The 27,952-nt window shown below is 48.2% G+C and overlaps 2 protein-coding genes across 3 annotated transcripts in view; one reads left to right on the forward strand and one right to left on the reverse strand.

Moving 5' to 3' along the window:
- ACSF2 (acyl-CoA synthetase family member 2) overlaps nt 1–27,952 on the forward strand; it is a 32,999-nt gene continuing 5,047 nt past the window's right edge. Inside the window, exons 1-10 of one of the 2 annotated variants that reach the window (XM_043471368.1) lie at nt 9–342; nt 19,945–20,140; nt 20,518–20,646; nt 20,891–20,944; nt 21,249–21,367; nt 21,486–21,651; nt 22,194–22,289; nt 22,422–22,579; nt 22,859–22,950; nt 23,256–23,332. In XM_043471368.1, coding sequence (XP_043327303.1) covers nt 215–342; nt 19,945–20,140; nt 20,518–20,646; nt 20,891–20,944; nt 21,249–21,367; nt 21,486–21,651; nt 22,194–22,289; nt 22,422–22,579; nt 22,859–22,950; nt 23,256–23,332 — 1,215 coding nt within the window. In that variant the 5' untranslated portion in view covers nt 9–214. Of the gene's footprint in view, nt 343–19,944; nt 20,141–20,517; nt 20,647–20,890; nt 20,945–21,248; nt 21,368–21,485; nt 21,652–22,193; nt 22,580–22,858; nt 22,951–23,255; nt 23,333–27,952 lie in introns of both variants that reach the window. The other variant, XM_043471360.1, reaches the window with a different exon arrangement.
- On the reverse strand, nt 23,532–27,832 carry CHAD (chondroadherin). Its single transcript, XM_043471427.1, has 4 exons — nt 26,845–27,832; nt 24,663–24,826; nt 24,251–24,396; nt 23,532–24,036 (listed from the first exon to the last, which is right to left on the reverse strand). The coding sequence occupies exons 1-3, from the start codon at nt 27,622–27,624 to the stop codon at nt 24,255–24,257; spliced, it is 1,086 nt and encodes a 361-aa protein (XP_043327362.1). The 5' UTR covers nt 27,625–27,832; the 3' UTR covers nt 23,532–24,036; nt 24,251–24,254.

The raw sequence follows: 27,952 nt of genomic DNA on the forward strand, positions 1-27,952 counted from the left end.
TGCGGGTCCAGGGGAAAGTGGCCCGCGAGCAGGCTCTCTTCCTCCATGCCTCTCTCGGCCTCGCCTCGCCCCGCCCCGCCCTGCCCGGCCGGCACCGAGTTCTCTGAAACCCATAGGCAGAGGCGACCCTCCCGCCTCCCCGCCCGCTCCGCGCTCGCCCCGCCTCAGCGCACTTTAAAAGTTTTCTCTGGCCGGGACGCGGGCGTCGCGAGCCATGGCTGTCTACGTCGGGATGCTGCGCGTCGCGAGGCTGTGCGCCCGGAGCCCGAGGGTGCTGGGGGCCCGGGTCGGCCTCCCCCGGGTTTGGCAGGAAGCGAGGTTGTGGGGCGTCCGTCCTCTCAGGTACGCGGCCCTGGAGGAGAGGGACGGGTCAGTCCCCTGGGAGGGGGTCTTGGGGATCCTTCAGAGCCTCTCTGGGGGCCGATCGCGCTCAGGCTGGGAGGTCCTCGGCTGCCCCACCTCCGGGTGGCGCACGCGAAGGAGTAGGTACCCCCGCACCTGGCACTCAGGCAACAGGAAATGCTGGCCTGGCGCACGCAGACTGGTGGCTGCAGCTGGTGGCTGTCAGGGACCCTGCACTGACTCTGGGCTCTGGTCCGGGGCTTTAGGCTCTTCCGTTGGTGGGCACATTGATGACCAGAAGTGGGGCCTCTAGCAGCCTGTCCTGAGGGGGAGGGGCAAGGGCAAGGCCTGTTCTCTGCCTCCAGGACACTGCCTTGAGCTAGACCCCTTTCACTGATAAACAGGGGGACCTCCCACCCCATGTTGTCCACCCCAGGCCACCAAGCTCTGCAGTCTCTGCTCTTCTCACCAACTGCTAACACTGCTTGGCTCTTACTACTTACTGTCTGTTTTCTTCTGTCCTCAATGCAGAGGGTGGGATGGGGGCTGGCCGGTGGACGATGTGCTCTACTGCAGCAAAGTAAGTTCATGCTACCTCCTTTTATGTCTGCAGTTGTGAAATTGTGTTGATTAAGCAGAACTGGGCTCCCACTGATATGATCAGTGGTGGCTTTTACCTTCAGCACCCAGCAGAGGGAGGCCTGGGCACCAGAGTCTGCCCTGCCACCCAGCTAGGCCACATACTAGGTCTGGGGTCGGGACACAGCTTTGAACACCAGGTGGAGTGTAGGCCTGGGCATGGAAAAGGGACAAGAAGCCGGAAGAGGTTTCTTGTCTGAGAGAACTGCTTGTTTAAAAAAACAAAAGGAGGAGGAGGGAAGTTGGAGGGAGACAGCAGACTCTTCTTGGGCTGGAGTTCCAAGATCACAATGTTTTGAACGTGCTGGTTTCTGAAGATGGAAAGCATATGCTGTGCTTTCGGATCACCAGGCCTAATTTTCTGGGGAAACCCAGTGGCTCAAGGCGCGTCAACAGATGGGATTCTGATGAAGAAAAAATTCTCCTCTAGCTTGGTCACTCACTACCTCCCAGTGCCTCCGTAGGCAAGCTCTGCCATGGCTAGCCCGTAGCCTCCAAGCCTCACCTCTGGACTTCAGGGTGCTCCTTAGGCTATGAGGGCTTTCCTTATTTACTCTCCAAAGCGAACATGTTTCAGGATGCTAGGTCAGGCCACCTTTGGCCACATGGCATTCTTCCTGACCTTTGACTTTATGTGTAAACAAAGCAGAGCTCTTGCCTGCTACAGGCTTACAATCACGGAGTAGGGGCACCAGGCCTCAGAGAAATTCTGACTCTATCAGGTGGAGATCCATGTATACAGAGAAAGATTTCCTGAGCATTTGGCCTAATTCCCTTACATGCCTGCCACTCCCTTGTGCTTAAGGCCTTACCTACTGACTGTGGTGCTTTAACCTGATTTTGTTCCTACTTTGCCCTTAAGAAACCCTCAAGAGTCTCAAGCATTCAACTGATATTCCTGAGAGCTTATACCATGCCAAGGACAAGGTGGATGCTGTTGCTACGAAAGCCAGAGAACCCAGTCTTCCAGGAACTTGTAGTCTAATGAGGGAGAAGATAAGTTAGCATGATTACTTCTCAGTGTTCTAGGTGCCATGGTGTGAAAAGCTCCCGGACTTCTGTACTTTACTGTTTCTGATCTGGTCACATACAACCTGCTTTCTTTCTTTCTAGGATTTTTTTGTTTATTTTTTGACTGTACTGGGTCTTCATTGCTGCACACGGGCTTTCTCTAGTTGCAACAAGTGGGGGCTACTCTCTAGCTGCAGTGTGGCGGGCTTCCCATTGTGGTGGCTTCTTTTATTGGCCAGAGCACAGGCTGTCGGCTCACGGGCTTCAGTAGTTGCAACACATGGGCTCAGTAGTTGTGGGTCACAGAGTCTAGAACATAGGCTCAGTAGATATGGCGCACAGGCCTAGTTGCTCCATTGCATGTGGAATCTTCCCGGACCAGGGATCAAACCAGTGTCTCCTGCATTTCAAGGCAGATTCTTAACCACTGGACCACCAGGGAAACCCTAGCCTGCTTTCTTGTTGACCGACACCCCATGCCTGTTACTTATTAGATCCCCAGTTTCACTTTTAGGAAAAAGTAAGAACTTTGAAGCTAGACTGCTTTGGGTTATAGCCCTGGCTCCTCTACCTACTTGCTACATGACCTTAAATACGTGACCTAACCTCGGAGCCTTTGTGGAGTTTGTCACTAATGCTACTGCTTGCTGGACTGACAAAGGCTTGCTCTTCTCAGTCTTTGCTTTGGGGCAGGGTTGGTCCCTGAGAACCTCCAGATGGGGTCTGTGTAGAAATTTCAAGTGATTTGAAGGTAAGAGAGGAGTCCCTCAAGAAAGTGTCCTCTTGCTTGCATCTGGTTCTCTCATGGCCAGTTACCAAGATGTCAGCCTCTGCCAGGCCCAAGTCTAGCCCTTGGATCTGCTGGACAGTCCCCTATCCACCCAAGTCAGGGCTGTCCAGAGTCTTTTTTCCAGAAGGAAAGAAGAAACTATCCATTGCTCTCCAAACCTCCCTTCCCCTTGTCCACACACCTGCTTCCTCGGGGAAGGCAGATGGTCTAATTTGGAGCTTCAGGCACCCTTGGAGGGCAGAATTGATTGCTGATTCCTGGTGAACCTATGATAATCAGGTTTCCTTCAGACCTTTAAAGCTGGCCTGGGGCTGCCTGAGAGGCAACTGCCTCTGGGGTGTTGGAAGCACTCAGAGGTGGTGAAGACAGAGAGAACCATGGCTCAAGCCTCTCAGAATTGGGTGTAACCCTCACTGGGGGTGGCGGGGTGCCTCCAGTGACTCAGTGCTGGTGGCTGGGGCAAGAGTGTGAGTGGACTTCATGGAACACCCTTCAGAGGGATGACTGTAATCAGGTGGGACTGGTAGTGAAAGCTATAAAGTGATGTCCCTGTATCAGGGGATTATATTAAGCTAGGAATTATTTTGGGTAGAAATCAATATACAAAAATATGCTTTTCTCATAATCTACCAAAGATGATTAACAAAGTATTTGGTAATGATATCCCTACTCATTACTCCAGTCTAAATGTAATAATAGAAAATAAACTATAAACTGGGACAGTGGACATTGTAATCAGTGGTGTAAACACTGATTTACACAGTGTGTGTAAAACACAATGGTTTTAGTTACCTCTCCTGCCTTGCATGCAATCAGTATGCAATCTACTGTGGAGGTGCAGTGGGGGATACAAGGATGAGTAAACTTGTTTCCAGAGACTTCTTTGCCTAAAAGGGATCTGCAGATAAGGATCACAGACCCACTGATTCAAGGCAGTAAGGATGTTCAATCAAAGCAGGGAAGAATCTGATAGGTGGGAATGGGATTAGGTTAGACTTCCTAAAGAAGTTGGAATCTGAGTCTTATCCCTCTAGTAACAGGGCTGTGGTTTGAAGGAAGAAGCCTATATACTTGTATAAACCCTTGCCTGTGCTTGGACTCTTTAAACCCTGGGTATGAAGCCCTCCCAACATCCCCCACATTATTTATTTATTCAATCTACAAAGACTTTGGAACCAGACAGATCTGAGTTCAAAAGAATCACTTTCTAGCTTTGGGACCAAGTTGAACTTAAGACTTCTGTTTTGTGTAAGTTTTGTTTTGTACTTGTTGTGAGAATTAAATGAGGTCACATAAGAAAATTCATAACCTGCAGCCTGGCGCTAAGATTTTCAGCCCACTGCATTGATGAGACTATGATACAGATAATACTCATGAAACAGTGGCTTTGCAAATTCCTACAATGACCCCAAGGCCCACAGGTTAGAGCCTTGCCTGGAGAGTAAGAGGAAGACAGTTCTAGCAGAGGCAACTGCTTGAATCAAGCTGTGGCTGCTCTGTGTTGGCAGACCTATGCATGCTTATGCCAAGTGTTAGTATAAAGGGCTGCTTTCCCCCACCCCCGATTATAAGCTGAACAAACCAAAGTACAGAATATAGTTTCATCACTTGAAGGGGCCTTGCTAGAGGACTGTCCTGATAAATGACTGGTACCACTAACTCTGCCAAGTGCCTCTCCCTTTAGAAATAAACACACTGTTTGTCTAGTTTAGAATTCATGTTCTGTGAATCTTGTTGGCATGTATGTGTTTTTCAGTTTAGCAGTCAGGTGACAGGAAAGCAAACACAGCCTTACCACTTTTAGTTCAGTATGGCTTTAGGCAAGTCCCTCAACCTTTCTGGACCATGGTTTCTTTGTAAAATAGACCACTTGGACAAGAGGCACTCTACAATATTTCTGTAGACATTTTGTGATTTCCAGGGAGGCTGGGCTTTGAGCCTTGGATCCCTGAATCCAAGAGGGCTGTGGTCGAAGTCTGAAGCCTTCATACTTATATGAAATCTTAATTGTGCTTGAACCCTTATGAACTCATCCTAACCTCTGGACTCTCTGGTTTTCTCTAGTCCTCTGTGAGTGAACAGAAAACATTGAGGGTTTTGACCCTAGAAAGCAAAGATCTACACCTTGTATGTGGGGTTTTCCTGGTGGCTCAGGTGGTAAACAATCTGCCTGCAATGCAGGAGACATTGGTTTGATCCCTGGGTTGGAAAGATACCCTGGAGAAGGAAATGGCTACCCACTCCAGTATTTTTGCCTGGAGAATTCCATGAACAGAGAAGACTAGTGGACTATAGTCCATGGGATCATAAAGAGTTGAGCATGACTGAGTGACTAACACTTCCACTTTCTTTTTCAAACCGTGTGTGTACCTTAGTGATACCACCAAGGGCAAGTGTTCTGAATCAGCCTTCACCCTTGACTTCTGTCTGCTTTCCCCAGTAGCTCGGAACAGTGGCCCAGTGGAAAATCTGCAGCCTAGATGCCTCCCGTCCCCGAGTATTTCAGGCTTTCGAAAATGCCCTCTGTCTTCTTGAGTTCACTTGGCTCAAACAATAATTTCATGTTTACTTTCTCTACATACACACAAACACGCATACACTATCAGTTTTATTCAAGTTAAAAATGGCACCAATACAGTGTGCCCTGCTCAAAATCTTTATTGTAGCTCTTACCACTCTGGGGTTCTTTGTAGTCTGTATTCTTTGTAAGCTGTGGACTCCATCAGGAAGGTTACATTGGGTGGTGGAAAGATTGTGGGACTTTATGGTATAATGCAACTGTAAAATGTACAAATCATAAGTGTGTAGTTTGATGAATATTAACAAATGTATACACCCATTACTCAACACCCCAAGATATAAAACTTGTCCATAACTGTAAAACACTGCTATTCAGTAGAAATATAATGTGAGCCACATATGGAATGTTATGTTTTTCAGTAGGCATATTTTACAAGGTAATAAGAAATAAGCAATAAATTTAATGATATATTTTCTTTAACTTAGTATAGCCAAAGTATCATTTCAGCATGCAGTCAATCATGTAGAAATTGCTAAGGAGGTATTTGATATTCCTTATTTCATGCAGTCTTCTGAATCTTGTGTGTATTTAACACTCATAGAATGCTTCAATTCAGACTAGTCATGCTTCGAGTATTCCAGAGCCCCATGTGAGTGGACTGCCATAGAGACAGCCCAGCTCTAGAAATTTCTCTAGTGCCTCTTTCCAGTCAGTTCCCTCCCCTAACCAGAGATGATCACTATTCTGATTTCTAATCTCTGTAGATTAATTTTGTCTATTCTTGAATCTTAGAATGTATACTCTTGTGTCTAGTTTCTTTTGCTCAAAAACCAAGGGTTGCTTTGGGGAGAAGTGACCTATTGATCTTGACAAAAAAATTCATGAAAGTGTGTGTTATACATCAAACAGTTTAGCTTTCCTTCATAACCATGGGGAAAAGGACATGATCTCCTGTGCCCAATATTTCACCTCTTGGGTGCAGCAAGAACAGAAAGGTAGGCTGAGAAGTGGGGTCCTCAGAATAGGTGTAACAAATGTGTCCAGGGACTGTCCCAGCAGAGAGTGGTGGAGACAGTGTGACTTCTAGGCCCACTGAACTGGGCAGCCCAGTTACACTTTGTGGTCCTCAATACTTTATCATCTAAGAACTGTTTTTTTTAATTAAACATTTTATTTTGAGATAATCGTACATTCACATGCAGTTGTAAGAAATAACGCAAACAGATCTCATAGAGTTTCCCCCAGTGATAACATCTTGCAAAACACAGTTCAGTATCACAGCCAGGATATTCACACTGATACAGTCTCACCACCACAAGGATCCTTCAGGTTTCTCTGTTATGGCCACACCTACTTCTTTCCCACTTCCACCCCTCCTTAGGACCTCTCACAGTCTGTTTTCTGTTCTCCATTAATTGGATTTTGTCATTTCAAGAGATTATGTAATGGAGTCATAGAGTATACAGTATTTTGAGACTGGTTTTTTCACTCAGCATAATTTCTGGAGATTCATTCAGGTTGTTTTGTGTATCAGTAGTTCCTTTTTTAATTGTTAAATAGTACTCTTTGATATGGATGCACAGTTGGTTTAACCATTCACCCATGGTGGCTCAGACGGTAAATCATCTGCCTACAGTGCAGGAGACCTGGGTTCGATCCCTGGGTGGGGAAGATCCTCTGGAGAAGGAAATGGCAACCCACTCCAGTACTCTTGCCTGGAAAATCCCATGGGAGGAGCCTGGTAGGCTACAGTCCATGGGGTCGCAAAGAATCGGACACGACTGAGCAACTTGACATTTGGGGTGTTTACAGTTTTTTCAAATAAGGCTGCTATATGCATTCATGTACAGGTTTTTGTGTGATTGTAAATAAGTCTTCGTTTCTCTGGGAACATAATTGCTTATAGTTCTCCTCAGTATCCTCAGGAGGTTGGTTCCAGGACCAATGGAACTGTACAACTGTACCATTTTACATTCTCACCAACAATATAGAAGTGATCAGCATCCTCATCAGTATTTGGTATTGTCACTGTTTTTAATTTTTGTCATGCCGATAGATGTATAGTGATATCTTACTGTGTTTTTAATATGCATTTCCTAATGGCTAATGATATTGAATAACTTTTCATGTGCTTATTTGCCACCTGTATATCCTTTTTGGTGACATATCTCTTTATGTCTTTTGCCCATTTTCTAGTTGAACTGTTTGGGTTTTTTTGTTTGTTTGTTTTTAATATTGAATTATCAGAGTTCTTTATGAATTCTGGATACTAGTCCTTTGTCAGATATGTGGCTTGCAAATATTTTCTCCCACCTGTAGCTCATCCTGTTGTCCTCTTTAACAGGATCTTTCACAGAGTGGAAATTTTTAATTTTGCTGAAATTAGTTTATTAAGTTTATGGATTGTGCATATAGTGTCAAGTTTAAAAATTTATTGCCTAGCCCTAAATCCTGAAGTTCTTCTCCCATGTTTTTCTCTAGATTTTAAAAAATATTTTTAAATTTATTTGTTTACTTATTTTTGGCCTCACTGGGCCAAAATTGTTGCTGTATGTGCACTTTCTCTAGTTGCGGCCAGCGGGAGCTACTGTTGGTTGTGGTGCGTCTTCTTATTGCGGTGGTTTCTCTTGTTGCGGAGCACGCGCTCTAGGCGCACAAGCTTCAGTATTTGCAACATGTGGGCTCAGTAGTTGCGGTATGCAGCTCAGCAGTTGTGGCTTGAGGGTCCTAGAGCACGCAGGCTTCAGTAGCTGTGGTGCACAGGCTTAGTAGCTCTGGCATGTGGGATCTTCCTAGGCCAAGGATTGAACTGGTGTCCCGTGCATTGGGGCGGATTCCTATCCACTGTACTAGCAGGGAAATCTGCCTGTTGGGTTTTCTTTGCGGTACACAGACTTCTCTCTAGTTGTGGTAGACTGGCTCAACAGTTGCAGTGCATGGGCTTAATTCCCCCACCAGGGCTCAAATCCACATCCCCTGCATTGGAAGGCAGATTCTTAACCACTGGACCACCAGGAAGTCCCTCTAAATGTTTTTCAGTTTTAGTGTTTTACATGTAAGTCTGTGATCTATTTTGAAGGGTGTTTTTCCCTTCAAAAAGGGTTTCAAAGGTTGAAATTCCTATTTTTTGCTGAGGACCTTTTAACATTATAGTCATTCTTGTGCTTTTGGTGGCCACTGTACAGTAATTTAGGCCATCAATTAAGAAAATGACCATTCACTAGTGCTCTTTGGATTTTTATCTGTCACAACAGCATCTTCATTTTCTTAAACACCAGATTGCATGTTGTAGCTGGTATAAATGTGGCACTCATCTTCATGGGTACGTACAAATTTTAACTTTCTTTCAGGGTAAAAATAGGTATTACAGGTTAAAAGTTGTCCCCTCCTTCACAAGCATCTGCCATCTCTACTCCCAGATCAACCACCAGCCTAGTGTCTTTCTGCAAATAGTGAAAGGAGCCCCTCTACACCTGTGAGAATGCAGCCCCATGGTGTGGGGGTCAGTCCAGGGGCTGCTGGGGTGAATAATGAATCTTGGGGTGATGAGCAAGGGAGATGGAAGAGGAGAGTCTGCCTTTCATTTGCCACGAGCTAGAAGATGTACTGGCACATTCGGCTGGAACTGTGTCTCCCACAACGGTGAGTATGTTGACTGAGGACTGAGGCTTGCCCAGGAGGATACCACATGAACGTCACGGGCAGCCTGGGGCCCTTCTTGATTGCATTAAAGTTCATCTTGTCCTAGCCCTTCACACAACAGGTCCAGTGGATAATTCTGTCCCTGCCAGCAATTTGCTTCATCTTTTGAATGTTGAAGTACCCCTTCTTAGAAGATTACCAAGGCTCTTATATTTTTCTTCTTAAAAATTTCACATGGAAAAACATTTTTTAACACAATCAAATAACAAGCTCCTGTGTACCTACCACTCCAAATTAAAATATAGCCATACTTGTTACACAAAAATATAAATAAATATTATGGATCAAGTTGATGTCTGTTTTGTAAGCCTCCTCTTATTCACCCCTCACCAGAGAACTACTGTCATAAATTTAACGTACGTCATATCAGAGCACGTTTTTTGCTTTTAACATGTCTCTTGAATCCATAAACAGAAATAGCTTTATCATTTGTAAAGCACTTAGAATGATAAATCATTTTTATAAATGTTTATCATTTGTAAAGCACTTAGAATCATGTCAAGCAAGCAGTAAGTGCTCTTTGTTTTTTATCCATAAACAATACTTATGCTTTAGTAATTTTAGCAAAAATTATATCACTGTGCCCTTCCTTTTTCACCCAAAAGTATATTTTGAGATCTGTTTACACCAACACCTATAGATATAGGTAATTCTTTTTACCTGATGTTTACAAATCCAGTATATGACAACATCTCCAGCAGTGCAATTCCCACGTTAGAGGGTTGGCATTTTCAGCTTTTCTAGAAATTACTCTGGAGAGGCTGTGCTGCTGTGACCACCACAGCTGCTGTTTCCCCACAGCCTCGTAAATACTTAGTATTCCTGAACGAGAACGTGTTTGCCACTCTGGTGGGGGAGCTAAAGTGTTCTTACTGTGGGTTGATTTACGTTTCTCTGATTACCAGTGAGATTGGGTGTCTTTTGAAATGTATTCTGTGAATATTCATATTCTTTGCCCATTTATTGTGTTAGATTACTTGTCCTTATTGATTTGGGGGATTTTTTTCCCTTTTAATACAGGCTAAATGCCAATCTTTTGTCTCATATATAAAATGAAATTTGTAAACCCAGGCAGTTGCTGTCTTTTAGCTTTGTTGATGATTTATGTTTTTCTTAGAGCGCAGGGACCAGACTGGCATGAAATGCCTGTGAGGGGAGGGGCAGAAGCCAGTCTATGACTTGAAACAGAAGCAGATTATTTATTAAAGCTTTCTTGCTGGTAGCTGGCGTGGCACCTTGCCCAGGGCAACAGTGGCCGGCCTCAGTGTGGGGGCTGTTCCTGTGTCCACGGGCCCCTCACATCTAGTCACCACGCTTCCCTGGTAGCTTCTGAAAGGACTAAGAGGATTTGCCCAAGACCTGGGGTAATTCCAGCCTCTGATAGGGACAGGGTTCACCGGCAAGCTCCTGGCCCAGATCCCAAAAACCTCTGCCCAGCAGGTAGTAAGAGGCAAAACAAACTGCTCTCCCAAGTATATCCTCATACCTATGTACTCAGGTGGCGTGGTCATCCCTGCCTCCATGGCTCCTTCAGGGTCCAGCTCTGCCTGTGGTCTCTGCCTGACCCTGTCAGGACCTGTGATCCTTGGGGCTTACAGAGCCTCTGGCCCTGACTTTGGTCAGCTGCCTTGGAATGTCACAGAATGCTACAGTCGCTCACAGAAGTTCCGTGAGCTAGGCAGCCCGTGTTTTCTGTCCAGGTAGTGCTGGAAGGCTAGGCTACACTGGGGAGGGCCAACAGCAGTGCATAGGTGACTACAACCAGGGGACTGTGCAGTTAGCGTGCAAAGCCATTGTGCTTGGTACTAGAAGTGAGCTGGAAAGATGGGTTCAGAGGCAGCAAAGAAGATGAATCAGATACCACAAGTCAGTCATGGAAAAGGGCCAGTGTGTGCTTGAAGGCTGGGAGGTGGGAGGTAAGTGGGAGTGGTTCTCCATGGGCCTGTGGCACCATTAGCTTCAGGTTTGCTGCCCCAGGCCCGGGGCAACCTCCAAGGAGGCTGTGGATGGGCTGCAGTGTAAAGAAGAGTACATACAGAAAGAGACCCAGGGTTGCCACCCACCCCGATAAGGAAACTTAAGAAAATCAATCTCTTGCCTCATTAATAAAAAATTATCCTTTTTATAAACAAACACACACATATTTTTGGTCACCCTTCGAAAATAAATAACAGACATCACACTATTGATATTTTGTATCTTTGCTGATCTCTCCTGGTTGTTTTGCTTTGATTTGTGACGTGGACATCTTGCTTACTGGGCACTCGCCTTCTTTCTCCTGTGCATTTGTGGCAGATTGTGCTATTTTTGTGCTTCCTGTGTCAGCCTCACTTGTCTTTTTCATGGAAAGCTGTTTGTGATTGAATGATGAGGTTTTTTTTTACCACCTTTTATGGTGGCATCTTGGACAAGCTGCTTAACTTCTCTCTTAGTTTCTCCAGACAGGGATATGCACACTTGGGATGATTTGCCTGACAGTGTTACAGGGGACATGCTCACTGTTTTCTCACTTCCTTGCGTTCACTGCCCTTCAGGAAATTTACCCATCTTCACTGAGCATGCCCATCTTTTTCATAAATCAGAATCATTACACTCCCCACTTGTCATTAAACATCTCTACAGACATTACTGGAAATTATATTTGCAAGTAGACAATTATTTGGTGGATCCTGTTTTCCCACTGGAACAAGGCCAAAGCTTTGCCTCCAGTAAGCCACATTCTAAAGAGTAAGCAGTGTGTCCTGATCTGCTCTGTTCTGCTGAATGTAGGGAACATGCACCCATATAGGAAACCAGTTGGCTGGGCCAGCAGTCACGGGATAACAGGAACTGCACAGAGGCCACAGAGCTGCTTTCTCATCTGCTGGAACTCTCAGAAAGGAACACTCTGCTACTTCAAAACTGAGCTATTTATTTTCTTGAGCAGTTTCTAAGATGGAAATCACAAACAGATGTGTTTGCTTGGCTTGCCCAGTATTATTTATTAATGTATGCATGTATTTTGCACAGAAGCAATACATGCTGCTTTTATTTTTCTGACAGGATGGTAAATTGCATAGTCAGTTGCTAAATTTAGTTTATGAATTGTGTTTCTATCAACACTGGTTTAAGCCCTAGAAAGCTCTTCTTTTTAACTTTACTGTGCACCATTGTGCTCACTCAATTGTGTTCGGCTCTTTGCGACCCCATGGACTGTAGCCCACCAGGCTTCTCTGTCCTTGGAAGTTCTCAGGCAAGAATCCTGGAATGGATTGCCATTTTTTTCTCCAGGGGATCTTCCCAACCCAGGGATTGAAACTCTGTCTCCTGCATCTTCTACATTGGCAGGCAGGTTCTTTACCACTGAGCCATCTGATTAACTTTGTGTTGAAATAGAACATAGATTCAGGAAAGCATGCATATTTTATGTACTTGTTTGATACATTTTTGATAAATTGAACACACCCATAGAACCAGAACCTAGCTAGCCACTCTCTTGATTTCTAACAGCATAGAAAATGGTTTTGCCTGTTTTGTATGTATAAATGGAATCAGTATATACCTCTTCCTCTCTGGCTTCTTTCATTTAACATTTTTTAATGAGTTTCATTCATATCGTTGGGTGTAGTCATAGTTCATTTGCTCTCATTGCTATATAATATTGCAAATAATCATCACCATTTATTTATCTATTCTACTGTTGAGTATTTAGGTGCTTTCCATACTAGAGATACAAATGCAAATATCCTGTCTTTTGGTGGGCACATGTATGATTTCTTTTGGCTGTATACCTAGGAATAGAATTTTGTACATTATTTTTAAAAGTGTACAATTCAATCATTTGTATTGTGTTTATGGATATGTGTAAGTCATACCCTTAGCTATCACCTCTCTATCTTCCCATCCCCTCTGCCCTAAGCAACCACTTACTCTACTTTTTGTCTCTACAGATTTGCCTAACCTCAACATGACATAAATGAAATTATACAATATGTGATTTTCTGTGTCTGGCTTCTTTCACTTACTACAATATTTTCAAGGTTCATCCATGATGTAGCATGTATCAGTATTTCATTCCTTCTTATGGTCAAATAATATTCTATTGTAGAGATATACCCCATTTTGTTTATCCATTTATGCATTGCTGGATATTTAGGCTGTTTTCACTTTTTGACTATTGTGGATGGTACTGCTCCAAACATTTGTGTACAAATCTTTGAACACTTGTTTTCACTTCTTTTGGGTATATGCCCAAGAGTACAATTGCCAGGTCAAATGTTAACTCTATGTTTAACTCTTTGGAGAACCACCAAAATGTTTTCCACAGCAGCTGCACCACTTTACATTCCCATCAGCAATGCAAAAGTGTTCCAGTTTCTCCACATGCTCCCCAAATTTGTTATGCTGGTTTTTTGTTTATACCTTCCTAGTGGGTACAAAGTGCTATTTAATTGTGGTTTCAGTTTACATTTCATGTGCTTGTTGGCCATTCATATATCTTCTTTGGAAAAATGTCTATTCAAGTCCCTTGCTTATTTTTTAATTGACTTATGTGCATTATTTATAATATATTCATGCCTTTGGTTATTCATTTGAGCACTTCTTACATTCCAGGCCCTGTGAGGCACTGAAGACAAAACAGTGGACCCATTAGTTGCCAAAGATGAAAAGTCAAAACAATTATTTTTTAAAATAATCCTTGTTTCCTACCTTGTCTTATGAAATAAGATATGGCAGCAGATCTAGGCCTGAACCCTCACATGCCCATTCTCTGTGCACACCTTCAGGTGGGGCTCTGCTTTGGCTTCAGTTCCCTCCCAGCTCCCGCCTGAGCTGACTTACTCCCACCTGGCATTTTATCACACCCAATCCAAGTAGCTCAAGACTTATTCTAGTTGTTTGAGTTGGGAGCACCTGGGACTCCTGGCGTCCTGCTCCAGCTCCTTAAACTTTCCACAGACAACTTTTCCTAAAACCAAATCTATTTTCTTTTTCAGATTTAAATGGGGCATCTGCCACTTTGTTTATCAATAGAAAAAGAAGTGGCCGCCCTTCTTGCTCAAGGTGTTTTGGGTGTGTCTGAGGAAGGAGAGAAGTGGAATCAATGGTGTTTGCACCTGGGCTTTTGAAATGATGGGTGGTTTTATGAGCAATGCATTGATTTATGAGCAACGCATTGATATGAGTTTCTCGAACTCTGCAATCTTTTGAAGGAGCAACCTGTTTTCACTTCAACCTTGTCCTACCGAAGTCCCAGTTTCTTGGCTTCAATTAGTAAACAATTGTGGAAAAATAAAATTGAGATTAGACAATCTCTGGTGATCAGATAAGGGCTAAATCCAGAGCCCAGAGAAGAGAATTACCCATCCCATCCTTTCTCCCCAAATTGGGCAGGCAAGGCTATCATGCTGGGGTAGTGGTACTGGATTCTCCATTCTCCACTTCAGGTTCAGCTATTTACCAGCTAGGCAGCCCACTTAGCCTCTTTGCACTTGAGTTTCCTTACCTGTACAAACAGAGTTCATAACTCCCACCTGTATTTTTCAGAATTAGCTTAGTGTGTATCAGAGAAACCCCCTCTCATGATGGTTTTAGTAGACGGGAGTTTTTCTGGGAGATGGCCAGTGTGTGACTGGTGTGGTACAGCCTGCTGTCAGGCTTCATGTCCGTCTGTCTTGTTGCTATGATGCCAAGCTCACCATGTGCTCCAAGAGAACTATCACAGGCAGCATTCCAGCCAGCAGGAAAGAAAAAGAGATGTACTTCCCTTTAAGGGCTCTTCTCCAAAGCTGTGCACACACATACACACAACCTCTGCTTAAATCCCATTGGCCAGACTTTATTCTTCGACCAGACCACCTACTGGGGAAGCTTGGAAATGTGGTGTCTATTCCACATGGCCATGTAAACATCTGAGGGTGTATTATTAAGGGAGAAGGGGCTACTGGGGGTCTCTGTCATTCCACCTATCAGAGCCGCTGTGAAGATAACAGAGATAATACACTTTGAACTACATTTGGGGGTGCTGTGCTTAGTCTCAATTGTGTTCGGCTCTTTGCGACCCCATGGACTGTAGCCCACCAGGCTCCTCTGTCCTTGGAAGTTCTCAGGCAAGAATCCTGGAATGGATTGCCATTTTTTTCTCCAGGGGATCTTCCCAACCCAGGGATTGAAACTCTGTCTCCTGCATCTTCTACATTGGCAGGCAGGTTCTTTACCACTGAGCCATCTGATTAACTTTGTGTTGAAATAGAACATAGATTCAGGAAAGCATGCATATTTTATGTACTTGTTTGATACATTTTTGATAAATTGAACACACCCATAGAACCAGAACCTAGCTAGCCACTCTCTTGATTTCTAACAGCATAGAAAATGGTTTTGCCTGTTTTGTATGTATAAATGGAATCAGTATATACCTTTTCCTCTCTGGCTTCTTTCATTTAACATTTTTTAATGAGTTTCATTCATATCATTGGGTGTAGTCATAGTTCATTTGCTCTCATTGCTATATAATATTGCAAATAATCATCACCATTTATTTATCTATTCTACTGTTGAGTATTTAGGTGCTTTCCATATTGGAGATACAAATGCAAATATCCTGTCTTTTGGTGGGCACATGTATGATTTCTTTTGGCTGTATACCTAGGAATAGAATTTTGTACATTATTTTTAAAAGTGTACAATTCAATCATTTGTATTGTGTTTATGGATATGTGTAAGTCATACCCTTAGCTATCACCTCTCTATCTTCCCATCCCCTCTGCCCTAAGCAACCACTTACTCTACTTTTTGTCTCTACAGATTTGCCTAACCTCAACATGACATAAATGAAATTATACAATATGTGATTTTCTGTGTCTGGCTTCTTTCACTTACTACAATATTTTCAAGGTTCATCCATGTTGTGGCATGTATCAGTATTTCATTCCTTCTTATGGTCAAATAATATTCTATTGTAGAGATATTCCCCATTTTGTTTATCCATTTATGCATTGCTGGATATTTAGGTTGTTTTCACTTTTTGACTATTGTGGATGGTACTGCTCCAAACATTTGTGTACAAATCTTTGAACACTTGTTTTCACTTCTTTTGGGTATATGCCCAAGAGTACAATTGCCAGGTCAAATGTTAACTCTATGTTTAACTCTTTGGAGAACCACCAAAATGTTTTCCACAGCAGCTGCACCATTTTACATTCCCATCAGCAATGCAAAAGTGTTCCAGTTTCTCCACATGCTCCCCAAATTTGTTATGCTGGTTTTTTGTTTATACCTTCCTAGTGGGTACAAAGTGCTATTTAATTGTGGTTTCAATTTACATTTCATGTGCTTGTTGGCCATTCATATATCTTCTTTGGAAAAATGTCTATTCAAGTCCTTTGCTTATTTTTTAATTGACTTATGTGCATTATTTATAATTCATGCATTTGGTTATTCATTTGAGCACTTCTTACATTCCAGGCCCTGTGAGGCACTGAAGACAAAACAGTGGACCCATTAGTTGCCAAAGATGAAAAGTCAAAACAATTATTTTTTAAAATAATCCTTATTTCCTACCTTGTCTTATGAAATAAGATATGGCAGCAGATCTAGGCCTGAACCCTCACATGCCCATTCTCTGTGCACACCTTCAGGTGGGGCTCTGCTTTGGCTTCAGTTCCCTCCCAGCTCCCGCCTGAGCTGACTTACTCCCACCTGGCATTTTATCACACCCAATCCAAGTAGCTCAAGACTTATTCTAGTTGTTTGAGTTGGGAGCACCTGGGACTCCTGGCGTCCTGCTCCAGCTCCTTAAACTTTCCACAGACAACTTTTCCTAAAACCAAATCTATTTTCTTTTTCAGATTTAAATGGGGCATCTGCCATTTTGTTTAACAATAGAAAAAGAAGTGGCCGCCCTTCTTGCTCAAGGTGTTTTGGGTGTGTTTGAGGAAGGAGAGAAGTGGAATCAATGGTGTTTGCACTTGGGCTTTTGAAATGATGGGTGGTTCTTAAATTTATGAGCAATGCATTGATATGAGTTGATATGATATGATCTTCCCAACCCAGGGATAGAACCCAGGTCTCCCACATTGCAGGCAGATTCTTTACTGTCTGAGCCAACAGAAAGGGGCACATAAATCAACCTGTTGATTTGTCAGCTAGACATTCCAAGAGGCCACTGAAAACCATGGTGAGTGTGTAGAAAATCACATTCCACCCCAAACAGGACTCTGGGACATTTTGAGAATAAGAGGATCCGTGTTGTGAAACAGATCCCCCCACTCCCCACTTTTTTTTTCCACTCCCCACTTTTAATGCTTTGTTGACAACAAGACCATTACACTGGCTGAAATCTGTGTTTTTCTGCCTTTTAATTCAGATGCTCGGCTGTTGGGAGGTGGCTTACCAAGGCTTCAAGGGCAGTGGTAAACCACGAATGCAAAAAATGTATTTAGTTAGGATTCACCAGTTATAAGCAACAGAAACCCAACTCAGACTGGCTTAAATGTTTGTTCATATTTTAGATTACATATATAAGTGAGATCATGCAACATTAGACTTTCTGCTTCCAGCTTATTTCCCTTAAGCATAATGTCCTTTGGATTCATTCATGTTGTTGCAAATGGAATTCAGCTCCCCTCTCCCCTCACCAAACTAGCTTAAATTCAAAGAGGGACTTTATTGACTGGTGACAGTGAAAAGTCCAGAGGTATGTAGACTCAACATGTGACTGTGTCTAGGTATTCGACAAGCTCAAGATTAAGTCTGTCACTGGGTCTTCCTGTCTCTGTTTCTGTCTTTGTCTCTGTCTTTCCATCTCTCTACTTTCGCCTGTGTTGACTTTCTTCCTATGCAGGTTTTCTCTACATGCTTGCTCTTACACCCGTCACTTTGGCAAGCCCAGGAGAGGAGCACATCTGTTTCCCAGTGGGCAAAAATGGGTGCCCTCCACATTATGCCTGTGAGGGAAGGATTTGGGTACAGAGTCTCTTTTGAGGGGTGTCATGGTGACTATGAGGAACTACCTCAGTAGTTCTTTAGGTCTGTCAACCTGAATGGTAGAATGTGGGGGCTGGCAGGGCTTCAGAGGCCTGTGGCTTCTGGCTGTTTTCTGCCCTAGCACACCTGAGGAAAACACCTGGCTTAGTGGCTCACTACAGTCTTTGAGAAGATTGCCCAGGGAGGTGATCTAGGTAGCATCCCTTTGAGGATAACCACTGATCCAAGTCCTCGGACTTTATACAGGTGGGGGGGCTGAGGCCCAGAGAGGAGAAGACACAGGTATCTTAACTTGGATTTTCTTGAGAACAAATACTCGGATGCAGGTGGTTTATTTGTGATCCTGGGAAGTAGGAGTGAGGGAGTGTGGAGAGGAGACAAGAAGTCAGTTTGGGGCATGTGTGGGCAACCAGGATCTTACCGCCCCCGCTACCCCACCCCAGGCTTGATGCCTCCCAGAACTGCCCAGCCACAGAAGGAGAAACTTGAGGGAGTCCCTGAGGACAGAACCACAAGAAACTGCCCAATCAGTGAAACTAGAAATGTGTTGAGGACACATGTCAAGGGACACCGAAGGTGTTTGTGACAATCTCCCACCCAGCCAGTGGGATGAGACCTCAGGCCCCCAAGTCCAGCCCAGTGCTCACTCGCTCTCCAGTGTGTGACTCATCTTTACCGAAGTCAGGACAACCTACCCATCAGCCTGCACCAGGATGCACCCTCCTGTGACATGAGGTCTCCTCTCTCATTTATAGGGAAACCCAGTTTTGCTCCCCTCTGCCCTGCATACTTTATTCTGTCCAGAAATTCTCCCCTATAAGCCAGAAGCAGCCAATCAGTGACAGTTAGAATTGGCCTTTTCAGCTCAGCAACTGTAGGACTGAATCATCAGGAAGGGTCCCCAGGGCCTACACCACCCTGGGGTGGTGGTCTGGAAAGCCTGGATCTGGAGCATGCCCTCTCGGATGAGAACAGGGTCTGAAAGCTGTCATATACTTCTCTGGGCCTGGATGGGAGCCCAGCACCTGTCACCCAGGTCTGGCAAATGGGCATAAGCAGGCCTAAGCCTATGATACTTAGACTTCTGAGGACCTTTTTTTAAAAAAATAATAATTAATTGTTTTAATAATTCATAACAGTTTTAGTTACAGAATAACTGAGTAGATCATACATAGAATTCATTATGCCCACCACCGACCCCATCCCTGGCACTATTTCTCTGATATTAACATCTGCATTAGTATGGTACAATTAGTGAACTAGTATGGTATGTTATTGGCTTCCCAGGTGGTGCTAGTGGTCAAGAACCTGCCCACCAGTGTAAGAGATACAGGTTCAGTCCCTGGGCCAGGAAGATCCCCTGGAGGGAGGGCACAACAACTGACTCCAGTATTGCTGCCTGGAGAATCTCATGGACAGAGGAGACTGGCGGGCTACAGTTCACAGGGTCACAAAGAAGCAGACTAGACTAAGCAACTTAGCACACATGCACTCATGGTACATTATTGTTGACTGTGGTCCGAGTTTACATCAGGGTTTAGTCCTTGTGTTAGATTATTCTCTGGGTTTTGACAGATACCCAGGGGTCTTTTTACCAGGAGGAAGCGGTGTCTAGAATGAGGCCATTCTCAGCCCTCCCAGGCTACCTCTCAGCATGATTGACCTTAGCGTCCCTTTCCAGGGTGTGGATGCCAAGGCTCCAGACCCTTTGCACTGAGTGGAAGCTGAGGAGTAGCCTGGGGAGAAGAATCTTCTCTCTGATTAGGGACAGAGGTCAGCCTCCAGGTTTTGATTTCCCAAGGGCGAAGTAGCTCCTAAGTTAAATGGGTCCCTGGGGATGAGGCAGATCAGACAGTTTCTGGAGTTTCCTGCACACGTTGTATGCAACCTGCTTCCTAGCACGTTGTGCCAGCCTTTGGTTCCAGGGAGGCCTGGCTTGGTGCAGTTGAACCCATAGTCCCTCTTCCCACAGTTCTGAAGAGCTGGATCACAACGTCCCCTTGCCCGTTGGAGGCTTCAGCTACGTCCAGGGCCACATCGGATTGCGCCTTAATAACCAGACCGTGGGGCGGTGCCTGGATGTCACAGCACAGAGGATCCCAGACCAGGAGGCCTTGGTTGTCCACCACGAAAACATCAGGTTGACCTTTGCCCAACTCAAGGAGGAGGTGGGTTCTGACTTTGAACCTTCAAAGTGGGCAGGTGCTGGCCCCCAGGTGCCAAGCTTGGTGGAGCTGCAAGGGTGGTGCCTGGCTATGGGGCAGGGTACTGGGGCTGCCTGAGAGCCTCCAAGGAATGTCAGGAGAAGAGGGCAGGGCTGAGGCAGAGGTGGCTCAGGTGCCTCCTGCATCAGTCGTTCCTGGGACACTGGTTAATTATGCATGTTCCCAAGTCCCCCTCCAGATCTGAGGCCTGCGTATCTGCCTGTCCCTCATTCCCAAGTGGTTCTGATGTGAACTCTTGGGCCAAAGGTTAAAGTCAGAGTCATGGGCTCCTTTCTGCTCACCTGCATCTCACCCCTCTGTTCCCCTTCTGTTTACTCCAGGTGGACAAAGCTGCTTCTGGGCTCTTGAGTATCGGCCTCCGCAAGGGTGACCGGCTGGGCATGTGGGGACCCAACTCCTATGCGTGGGTACTCATGCAGCTGGCCACAGCCCAGGCTGGCATCATTCTGGTGAGGAGGGGATTGCCTGGCACAGCTGGGTATGTGGAGGGGGTGGCATCATTCAGGGGAGCTCCCTGGACCCTTGGCCCCAGAATCACACCAGTGCCTGGCTGGTTTCAGACCAGCTAGTGCTTTCTCCTGAAGCCCGCCAAGGAAGCCTGAAGGTACAGGGTGCTGCCTCTGAGGGTGGAGGGGCTGCAAGTGGGGCAGCATCTGCCCAGGACACGTGATGTACCCTCACTGTCTCCACCAGGTATCTGTGAATCCAGCGTACCAGGCTATGGAGCTGGAGTATGCCCTCAAGAAGGTGGGCCCGTTCCTTGGGTGTTGTGGGGGAAGCCAGCTAGTACCTAGCACAGGGGGCTTCCAGTTGTCACAGAAGGCTGAGAGGGGTGGGGGGCATGCACAGGGTGACACCCTGAGTCTGTCCTTCTTTAGGCAGTGGGTGGGAGGAGGGGATGGTTGGTCAGACAGGCTAGTGTGTGTGTTGGGGGTGGTGGCTGTGTGTATTTTGGTGGCAGTGTATGGGGGAGAGAGCAACTGTCAGGACTCGACCACATTCCTAGGCTGGGGCTTCCTGCTGACCGTGGTGGGGGGCTCCGCTTCTACAGGTGGGCTGCAAAGCCATCGTATTTCCCAAGCAATTCAAGTCCCAGCATTACTACAACATCCTGAAGCAGATCTGTCCAGAGCTGGAAAAGGCCCAGCCAGGGGCCTTGAAGAGTCAGAGGTGGGGGTGTCCCGGGTTGGGAGGGGTACATCATGCTGTATCCTGGCCCCCTCTCTCCTTACCCATCTCTGTGGGCCCTCCCTCAGCCCCTGACTCTCATCATGCCCCCCACCGCCAGGCTCCCGGATCTGACCACGGTCATCTCGGTGGATGCCCATCTGCCAGGGACGCTGCTCCTGGATGAGGTGGTGGCAGCTGGCAGTCAAGAGCAGAATCTGGCCCGGCTTCGGCACACCCAGCAGTTCCTGTCCTGCCATGACCCCATCAATATCCAGTTCACCTCGGTAGGGCAGAGATCTCCAGGTCCTGATCGCAGGCTGGCATGCTAACCCCTGCCTGCCCTGTGACCTGCCCCCGAGAACGAGGAGGCAGCAGAGATCAGGAGAGCACTCTTCTCCTGGGGCCAGCCCTAGCTGTCCCCTCTGCCCTGGAAAACATCAGCAACTAGTGTTCTTGTCACATGCCCCTCTCCCCTGGCCCTCTTGTCCCCAGCACAGGGGCAGATGTACTGAGCCACCACAGGTCAGAGCCCCTCATTTGGCAGATGGGGAAACTGAGGCCCAGAAAGGCCATCTGCTGGTGAGCCTCTGAGCCACCTTATAAGTGGCCTGAGAACAGACCCCCTCTGCCACATTTCTGAATCCTAACACCTGGCCCCGTGCAGGCACAAGGCAAATCTCTGTAAACGTGTACTGAGTGAATGAATGGATCTAGGGCAACAATCTCAATCTCCTGACTCCCAGTCCAGTGCTCTTCCATGCCGTGGCCCAGGGTGGGAAGGAGATGGGATGAAAGAGGCCAAGCTATCAGCTTCTTGTCTTGTCAGGGGACAACCGGCAGCCCCAAGGGGGCCACACTCTCCCATTACAACATTGTCAACAACGCCAACATGATAGGACAGCGCCTGAGACTGCACCAGAAGGTGAGGGGGTGCTGGCCCAGCAAGGGCTTCCTGGCACCCTGCAGGGGTGGGGGCTTGCTGGATTCCCCCTGCTGGCTAGAGGAGCTGGGCTTCTGGCCCTGCAGTAGACCCAGCTCCTGCTTCCATCTCCAGACGCCAGAGGAGTCGCGGGTAGTCCTGCCCAGCCCCCTGTACCACTGCCTGGGTTCTGTGGGGGGCACAATGGTGAGCTTGATGCACGGTGTCACCCTCATCCTGTGCTCTCCAGTCTTTGAGGGCAAGAAGACGCTGGAGGCCGTCAGCAGAGAAAGGTGGGCATCAGTGGGCAGCTATCTGTGGGCCTATAAGATCCTCCTGTTCCTCATTCCTGGGCCCTGATTCCTTTCCAAGCTGTCTCCCTCCAATCAAGAGAAATGGAGATGGGGTAGTGGGAGATTCTCAGGAGACCAGTCCCTCCCTCCAAGGAGCTTCTGTTTATTCCCCACAGTTGCAGCCTTGGCCCTTACTGTAGGGTTAGAGTCCGGTGGGTGAGAGGAGGAAGTTCCCTTCTACTTCCAAGCCTGATTTTGAGATGCACCTCCCTTATACAGAGGCTCCTTCCTGTATGGGACCCCCACAATGTTCGTGGACGTTCTGAACCAACCAGACTTCTCCAGTTACGACATCTCAACCTTGCGTGGAGGTGGGATGGGGCCAAGAGTGGTGAGGCCAGGACTAGCCTAGCAAGCTACATATGTGCCCAATCTGTCATTTAAGGACAAAAAGGCCACTAAACATGGGTGGGAGGGAGGGAAATCCCAAATGTCCCTAGACACCAGCCTAAGGCCAGTTGCCTAGACATCAGCCTAAGGACAGCTGCCAGGTCTAGAAACAAGTCCAGGGTTGGGAAGCAAAGGGAATGTTATTTCCTAAAAAGGGCCATAGGTGAATGGGAGTCCACTGGACCTGAAGAAGGTGGGAGCTGTGTCAGCCCTCTCTCCGATTCAGGTGTGATTGCTGGGTCTCCTGCACCCCCAGAGCTGATCAGAGCCATCATCAACAAGCTGAACATGAAGGAGCTAGTGGTAAGTAGAGGCAGGGGCTGGGGTAGGGGGCAGGCCAGGGCTGGGCAAGAACAGATTGCTGGATGTGGCGAGGAGTCCAGCCTGGGTCTCCAAGGAAGACCCTTTGGCTGGCCCTCATTCTAGAAAGCAGATGTGAGAAACTGCAGTCTGACCTCATCAACAGCTCTCAGGTCACGGAGATAGGTGACAGGGAAGTAAATATTATACATACATAAATTTATATTTATAGATATCTGGGGAAGAAATGCAGCATGGGAGAATGTGTGGCAAAGCACCAGTGTCCTGGCAGGCGGGGGCTGGCGGAGTTGAGGGTAGGGGCTTCAGACCCTTCCTAGAAGCAAGGGGTGGGGCAAGGATCTGATGTTTGTTTCCAAATGACAGGGAAAGGGAAATCAAGAGGAGGATTCTGGAAGGGTGGCCATCCTGATGGTCACCCTGTTCTGGTCCTAAAGGACTTGGGGGTCTTAGCAACAGCTTCTCTGAGAGGAGCTGTGGCCATGAGGCCAGGCTTGCTGGAGCTCTCAGCATTAAGTGGAGCTGGGTTTGTGCTGGAGTGCCCGGGTGCCCTGCCAGGACATGTCTAGGTATGGACAGATCTATATCAGCAGAGGGTGTTGGGAGAAGATGGGAGTCAGAGGTGAGAGGATCAGTAGTTTCTCCGGCAGAAGGCAGAGGCCAGTCACCAGGACTGGCTGGGTCAGGACCTGTGGTGAGGCAAGGACTGGTGTCAGGACGCCAACAGTCTAGATGATGTTTGGAGAGAATGGTGGGAGTCCTAGGCAGTATCATTTTCCCCCTTAAAGGAGGGAGCCCCAGTCCTCCCCTCCTTTCCCTGTAAAAATGGAAGTATCTTGGGACACCCTCCTCAATTCCAGAATCTCCAGAGAGAGAATGGGGGCCATGCCCACCGGACCCCACCTGTTTAATGGCGGCCAGCTTTCTTGGACCTCTTAGTGGGGAACTTGCAGCCGCGGAAGGCATCCGTGTCACGAATGTGCTGGCCCCTGAACTTGGCGGGCGATGCACAAGTGGCGTCAGGGCGAGAGGTCTTAGCTTCCAGCCACCTGGAAAGATAGAGAGTTGCTGGGGTTGGGGAAGAGATGTAAGAGTACTGGAGGTAAGGACAGTGAACCATGGGGTCAGGTTGACTTTGCTTTGGGGTAGTCTGGAACGGTCATCTTCATTTTACAAATGGGGAAATGCCCAGCATCCCACACCTCTTAGGAAGCAAATCTAGGACATATGCCTAGGATGTCTTAGTGCAGGGTCAGTATGTCTCCACTCCATCACATGAGGATGGCTTCTAGGGGTACTACTGGGGTCCTCTCACCTCCGAAGGCCCCGGAGCTGGCAGGTACACTTCCAGGGGTTGTTGGTGAGGGTGAGGGTCTCCAGGCTGTCAAAGGGGAAGTTGGAGGGCAGCTGGTTCAGGCGGTTGTTCTCCAGATGGACATGTTTCAGCGTGGTCACACCCAGGAAGGCACCGTCGGAAAACTAGGGAGCAGGGTGGGCATGAGTGAGCACCCCAGTCCTACTGTCTGGCCTCTCCCAGCTCTATGCTCCCAAGGGGCAGGGTCTTCCCTGAATGCAAGCAGTGGCACCTTGAGCAGGGTCACAGCATGACTAGGTTTTCTCAGATGATCTAATCCATACAATGGTCCGTTGAGCCAAGTAGTGTTATTTGCAATATGTAGATTTTGGGGCAAGCTTAAGTCCCTTGCTCAGGTTGGCACTAGGGAGTCAACAGTAGCTGCAGGGCCACATCTAGCTCCTCTTCCCCTGGCACCGTGCCCCCTGTGCAAACACTGGGACTGGGGAGGCAGCCAGAGTTTGGCCCCAGCAGCCCAAGCTGGCACAGAGTGAAGCTGGTCAGTGTTTGGTGGGATGGGCATTGGGCCCAGGCTCCCCACAGGCCCCAGGGTCCTGTATGTCCCCCAGCTTTGTCCTCACTGCTCCCTCACTGCCTGCCAGGCACTATTTGTGGAGCCACCTTGGTGGAGTCTTGGGCCAGGCTGGCTGGCTCCAGAGGAAACATTCTATTGGTGCCCACATCTTGGCCCAGACGTCACGGTTCCTGCCTGGCCTCGCCTGCCCCAAATGAGCCCCTGCTTCCCCGCTCTACTTCCCACTGAAAGGCCACGCTGGCAATAATGGGCCACAGGGGACGCTGACTTCAGCTGGGGACTGTTTGGGGCTGAAGAAGGGCAGGCTCGGGCAGGCTCTGTCCGCCCAAAGACTGGTTGCCATCCAGGTATGATTCTGCCCTCATCTCTGCGCCTGTGGCCCAGGGAACGGTGTGAACCTCCTTGGTAATCAGACTGCTCTGATGACCGTCTCCCCACTTTACCCTGTTCCCTGCCCAAACCTCCTGGTGAAGCCCCTGTGCCAGAGCAATTTTCTAGTACCAAGGAGGGATTCCACCCTGACCCAAGGCAGCCGCGCCTGGCCAGGCACTGGCCATCAAAGGAGACCAAGTCCTGAGGGAGGACAAAGTCAGAAGATGGGTCTGGTGACCAGGGTGTGCAAAGGGCAGTGAGTGGTCTGGGGCACAGTGAGGCATGGCCAATCTTTCCTGTGGGGTGACACCTAGGGTCCTTGTGCCAAAGGTTGACAATAGTGAGTGGCTCTTGCCTTTTCCCCTTCATGGAGCCCATGGGTGCCATGCCTGCAGCCTGGGGCAGGCCCCTGATCCATGGTCCCCACTCAGCTGAAATGGACCTGAGAATGCCATGGAATGTATGTGTGTGGACTGGGGGTGGGGTGGGGGATCCACCGGGGCCTCTGGGAGGCATGGAGGAGGTCTTCCTCAGTTCTGTGCTCCCTACTCACTCCCCAGCCCCCAACTCCACCTCAGCACTCATGCACACTCCCCACCAGGAACAGGGTCTCTTTGTGGGCCTGATTTGCCCAGCTTCTCTGGAAGGCTTCTCAATAAACAAACCTCCCTTTATGGGGTGGTAGGTTTACTGGAGGCAGGAAAAAAACAGCAGAGGAGGGGTGGAAGGCCCAACAGGATGAGGTGGCTTCTACGCACAGCAGGGGCGTTGAAGGCCCTGGATATGCCTCCTGGGGGCCATTGGTGGGGCCAGGACAGCCTAGCTCTGTTTATAAGTAGGACTCCTAGGAGGGCAGTGGCTGAGACTAGGAACAGGGACAGCAGGGCAGGATTTGGGGTGGGGATGTGATAAGAAGACTGAAGCAACTTAGCATGCATGCATGCATGCATGCATTGGAGAAGGAAATGGCAACCCACTCCAGTGTTCTTGCCTGGAGAATCCCAAGGACAGGGGAGCCTGGTGGGCTGCCATCTATGGGGTCGCACAGAGTCGGACACGACTGAAGCAACTTAGCAGCAGCAGCGATAAGATGAGGACAGAGCTCCACACCTTGGAGACAGCCATAGGAAGAGGCAATCTTAGGGGAGAGGGGATGGTGCCCAGCTGTGGCCCTGGACCCCTGGGCCTCCTGGCAGTGAAGAAGGAGCCAGCACAGCCCCGCAACCAGGAGCTCACCTTCTCCAGGTTGGTGTTGTCCAGCCAGAGCGTCTCCAGGTATCTGCCGAAGGACTGGAAGGCGTTGTCGGGAATGCTTTTCAGGGGATTGTGGGACAGCTTCAGCTCCTCCACCACCCTCAGCTTGCTCAGAGCAGCTGAGGGGTAGCTGGACAGCTGGTTCCTGTCCAGGTAGAACTTGGCGAGGTTTTCCACGTCGTCCAGAGCACCGGGCTGCAGGGAACTGAGTGAGTTTTCCGACAGGTAGAGCCAGCGCAGGTCCTTGGCACCCTGGAAGGCACCTGAGCGCAGCTCTCGGATCTTGTTGTTGTTGAGCTGCAGGATGAAAAGGTTGACCAGAGGGGAGAGCAGCCCCCGGGGCAGCTCCGTCACCTTATTGTGGTCCAGGTAGAGGTAGGTGAGCTCGGTCAGGTCGTCAAAGGCACCAGCACGCAGCACGCGGATGTCGTTATGGGACAGGTACAGGTAGATGAGCTGCTTGAGGCCTCGGAAGGCGCCAGCGGCCACCTCACGGATCTGACAGTGCTGCAGGTGCAGCGACACGAGGTTGGGCATGGCCCGAAATGAGTTGGCCGCCAGCACAGGGAAGTTGTTGCGCTGGAGGTTAAGCAGCTTGGTCTTCTCTGACACCTTGGGGATCTTCTGCAGCCCCACCTTGTCGCAGATGACGTGCTGCAGGTCGCTGTGGCAGTGGCAGTTCTGGGGGCAGGCGGCCAGCGCAGGCAGCAGGCTGGCCAGGAGGCCCAGGCTGAGGCTGAGCAGGAGCATCGGGCGGGCCATGGCCGGGACGTCTGGGGCCGAGGCAGGGGGCAGCGGCAAGTCCTCGGCGCTCCGTCTCCCGCCCTATTTATATGGTGGCCCTGACCGCAGCTGGCAGCCAGAGCCAGCTTCTACGTGGAGCCGGAGGCCACCGGGTTAACTCCCTCCCGCCCAGAGCTGCGCCCCTGCCCTCGACGGGGAAGGGCCCTCCCACCCTGGGGACTCTGCAGGGGGCCGCACTGGCCCCGAACCTCGGCCCCTAGCTCGGGCCCCTGTGTCCCTGCCCTCGGACCCCGCTCCCTCCCCACCCCGACCTCCTCTCCGCCTGGGGGGCGGGGGAGGGTATGGG

The sequence above is a fragment of the Cervus canadensis genome, chromosome 1 (genome assembly GCF_019320065.1).
Source record: "Cervus canadensis isolate Bull #8, Minnesota chromosome 1, ASM1932006v1, whole genome shotgun sequence".
NCBI classification, from domain to species: domain Eukaryota; kingdom Metazoa; phylum Chordata; class Mammalia; order Artiodactyla; family Cervidae; genus Cervus; species Cervus canadensis.

What these genes read in the sequence shown, in the direction of transcription:
- CHAD (XM_043471427.1), bottom strand. Translation starts at nt 27,624, where the DNA reads ATGGCCCGCCCGATGCTCCTGCTCAGCCTCAGCCTGGGCCTCCTGGCC. An exon ending in ACAACACCAACCTGGAGAAG is followed by an intron (nt 24,827 to 26,844) that starts GTGAGCTCCTGG and finishes CCTGCTCCCTAG; the next exon opens with TTTTCCGACGGTGCCTTCCT. An exon ending in CAGCTCCGGGGCCTTCGGAG is followed by an intron (nt 24,397 to 24,662) that starts GTGAGAGGACCC and finishes CTATCTTTCCAG; the next exon opens with GTGGCTGGAAGCTAAGACCT.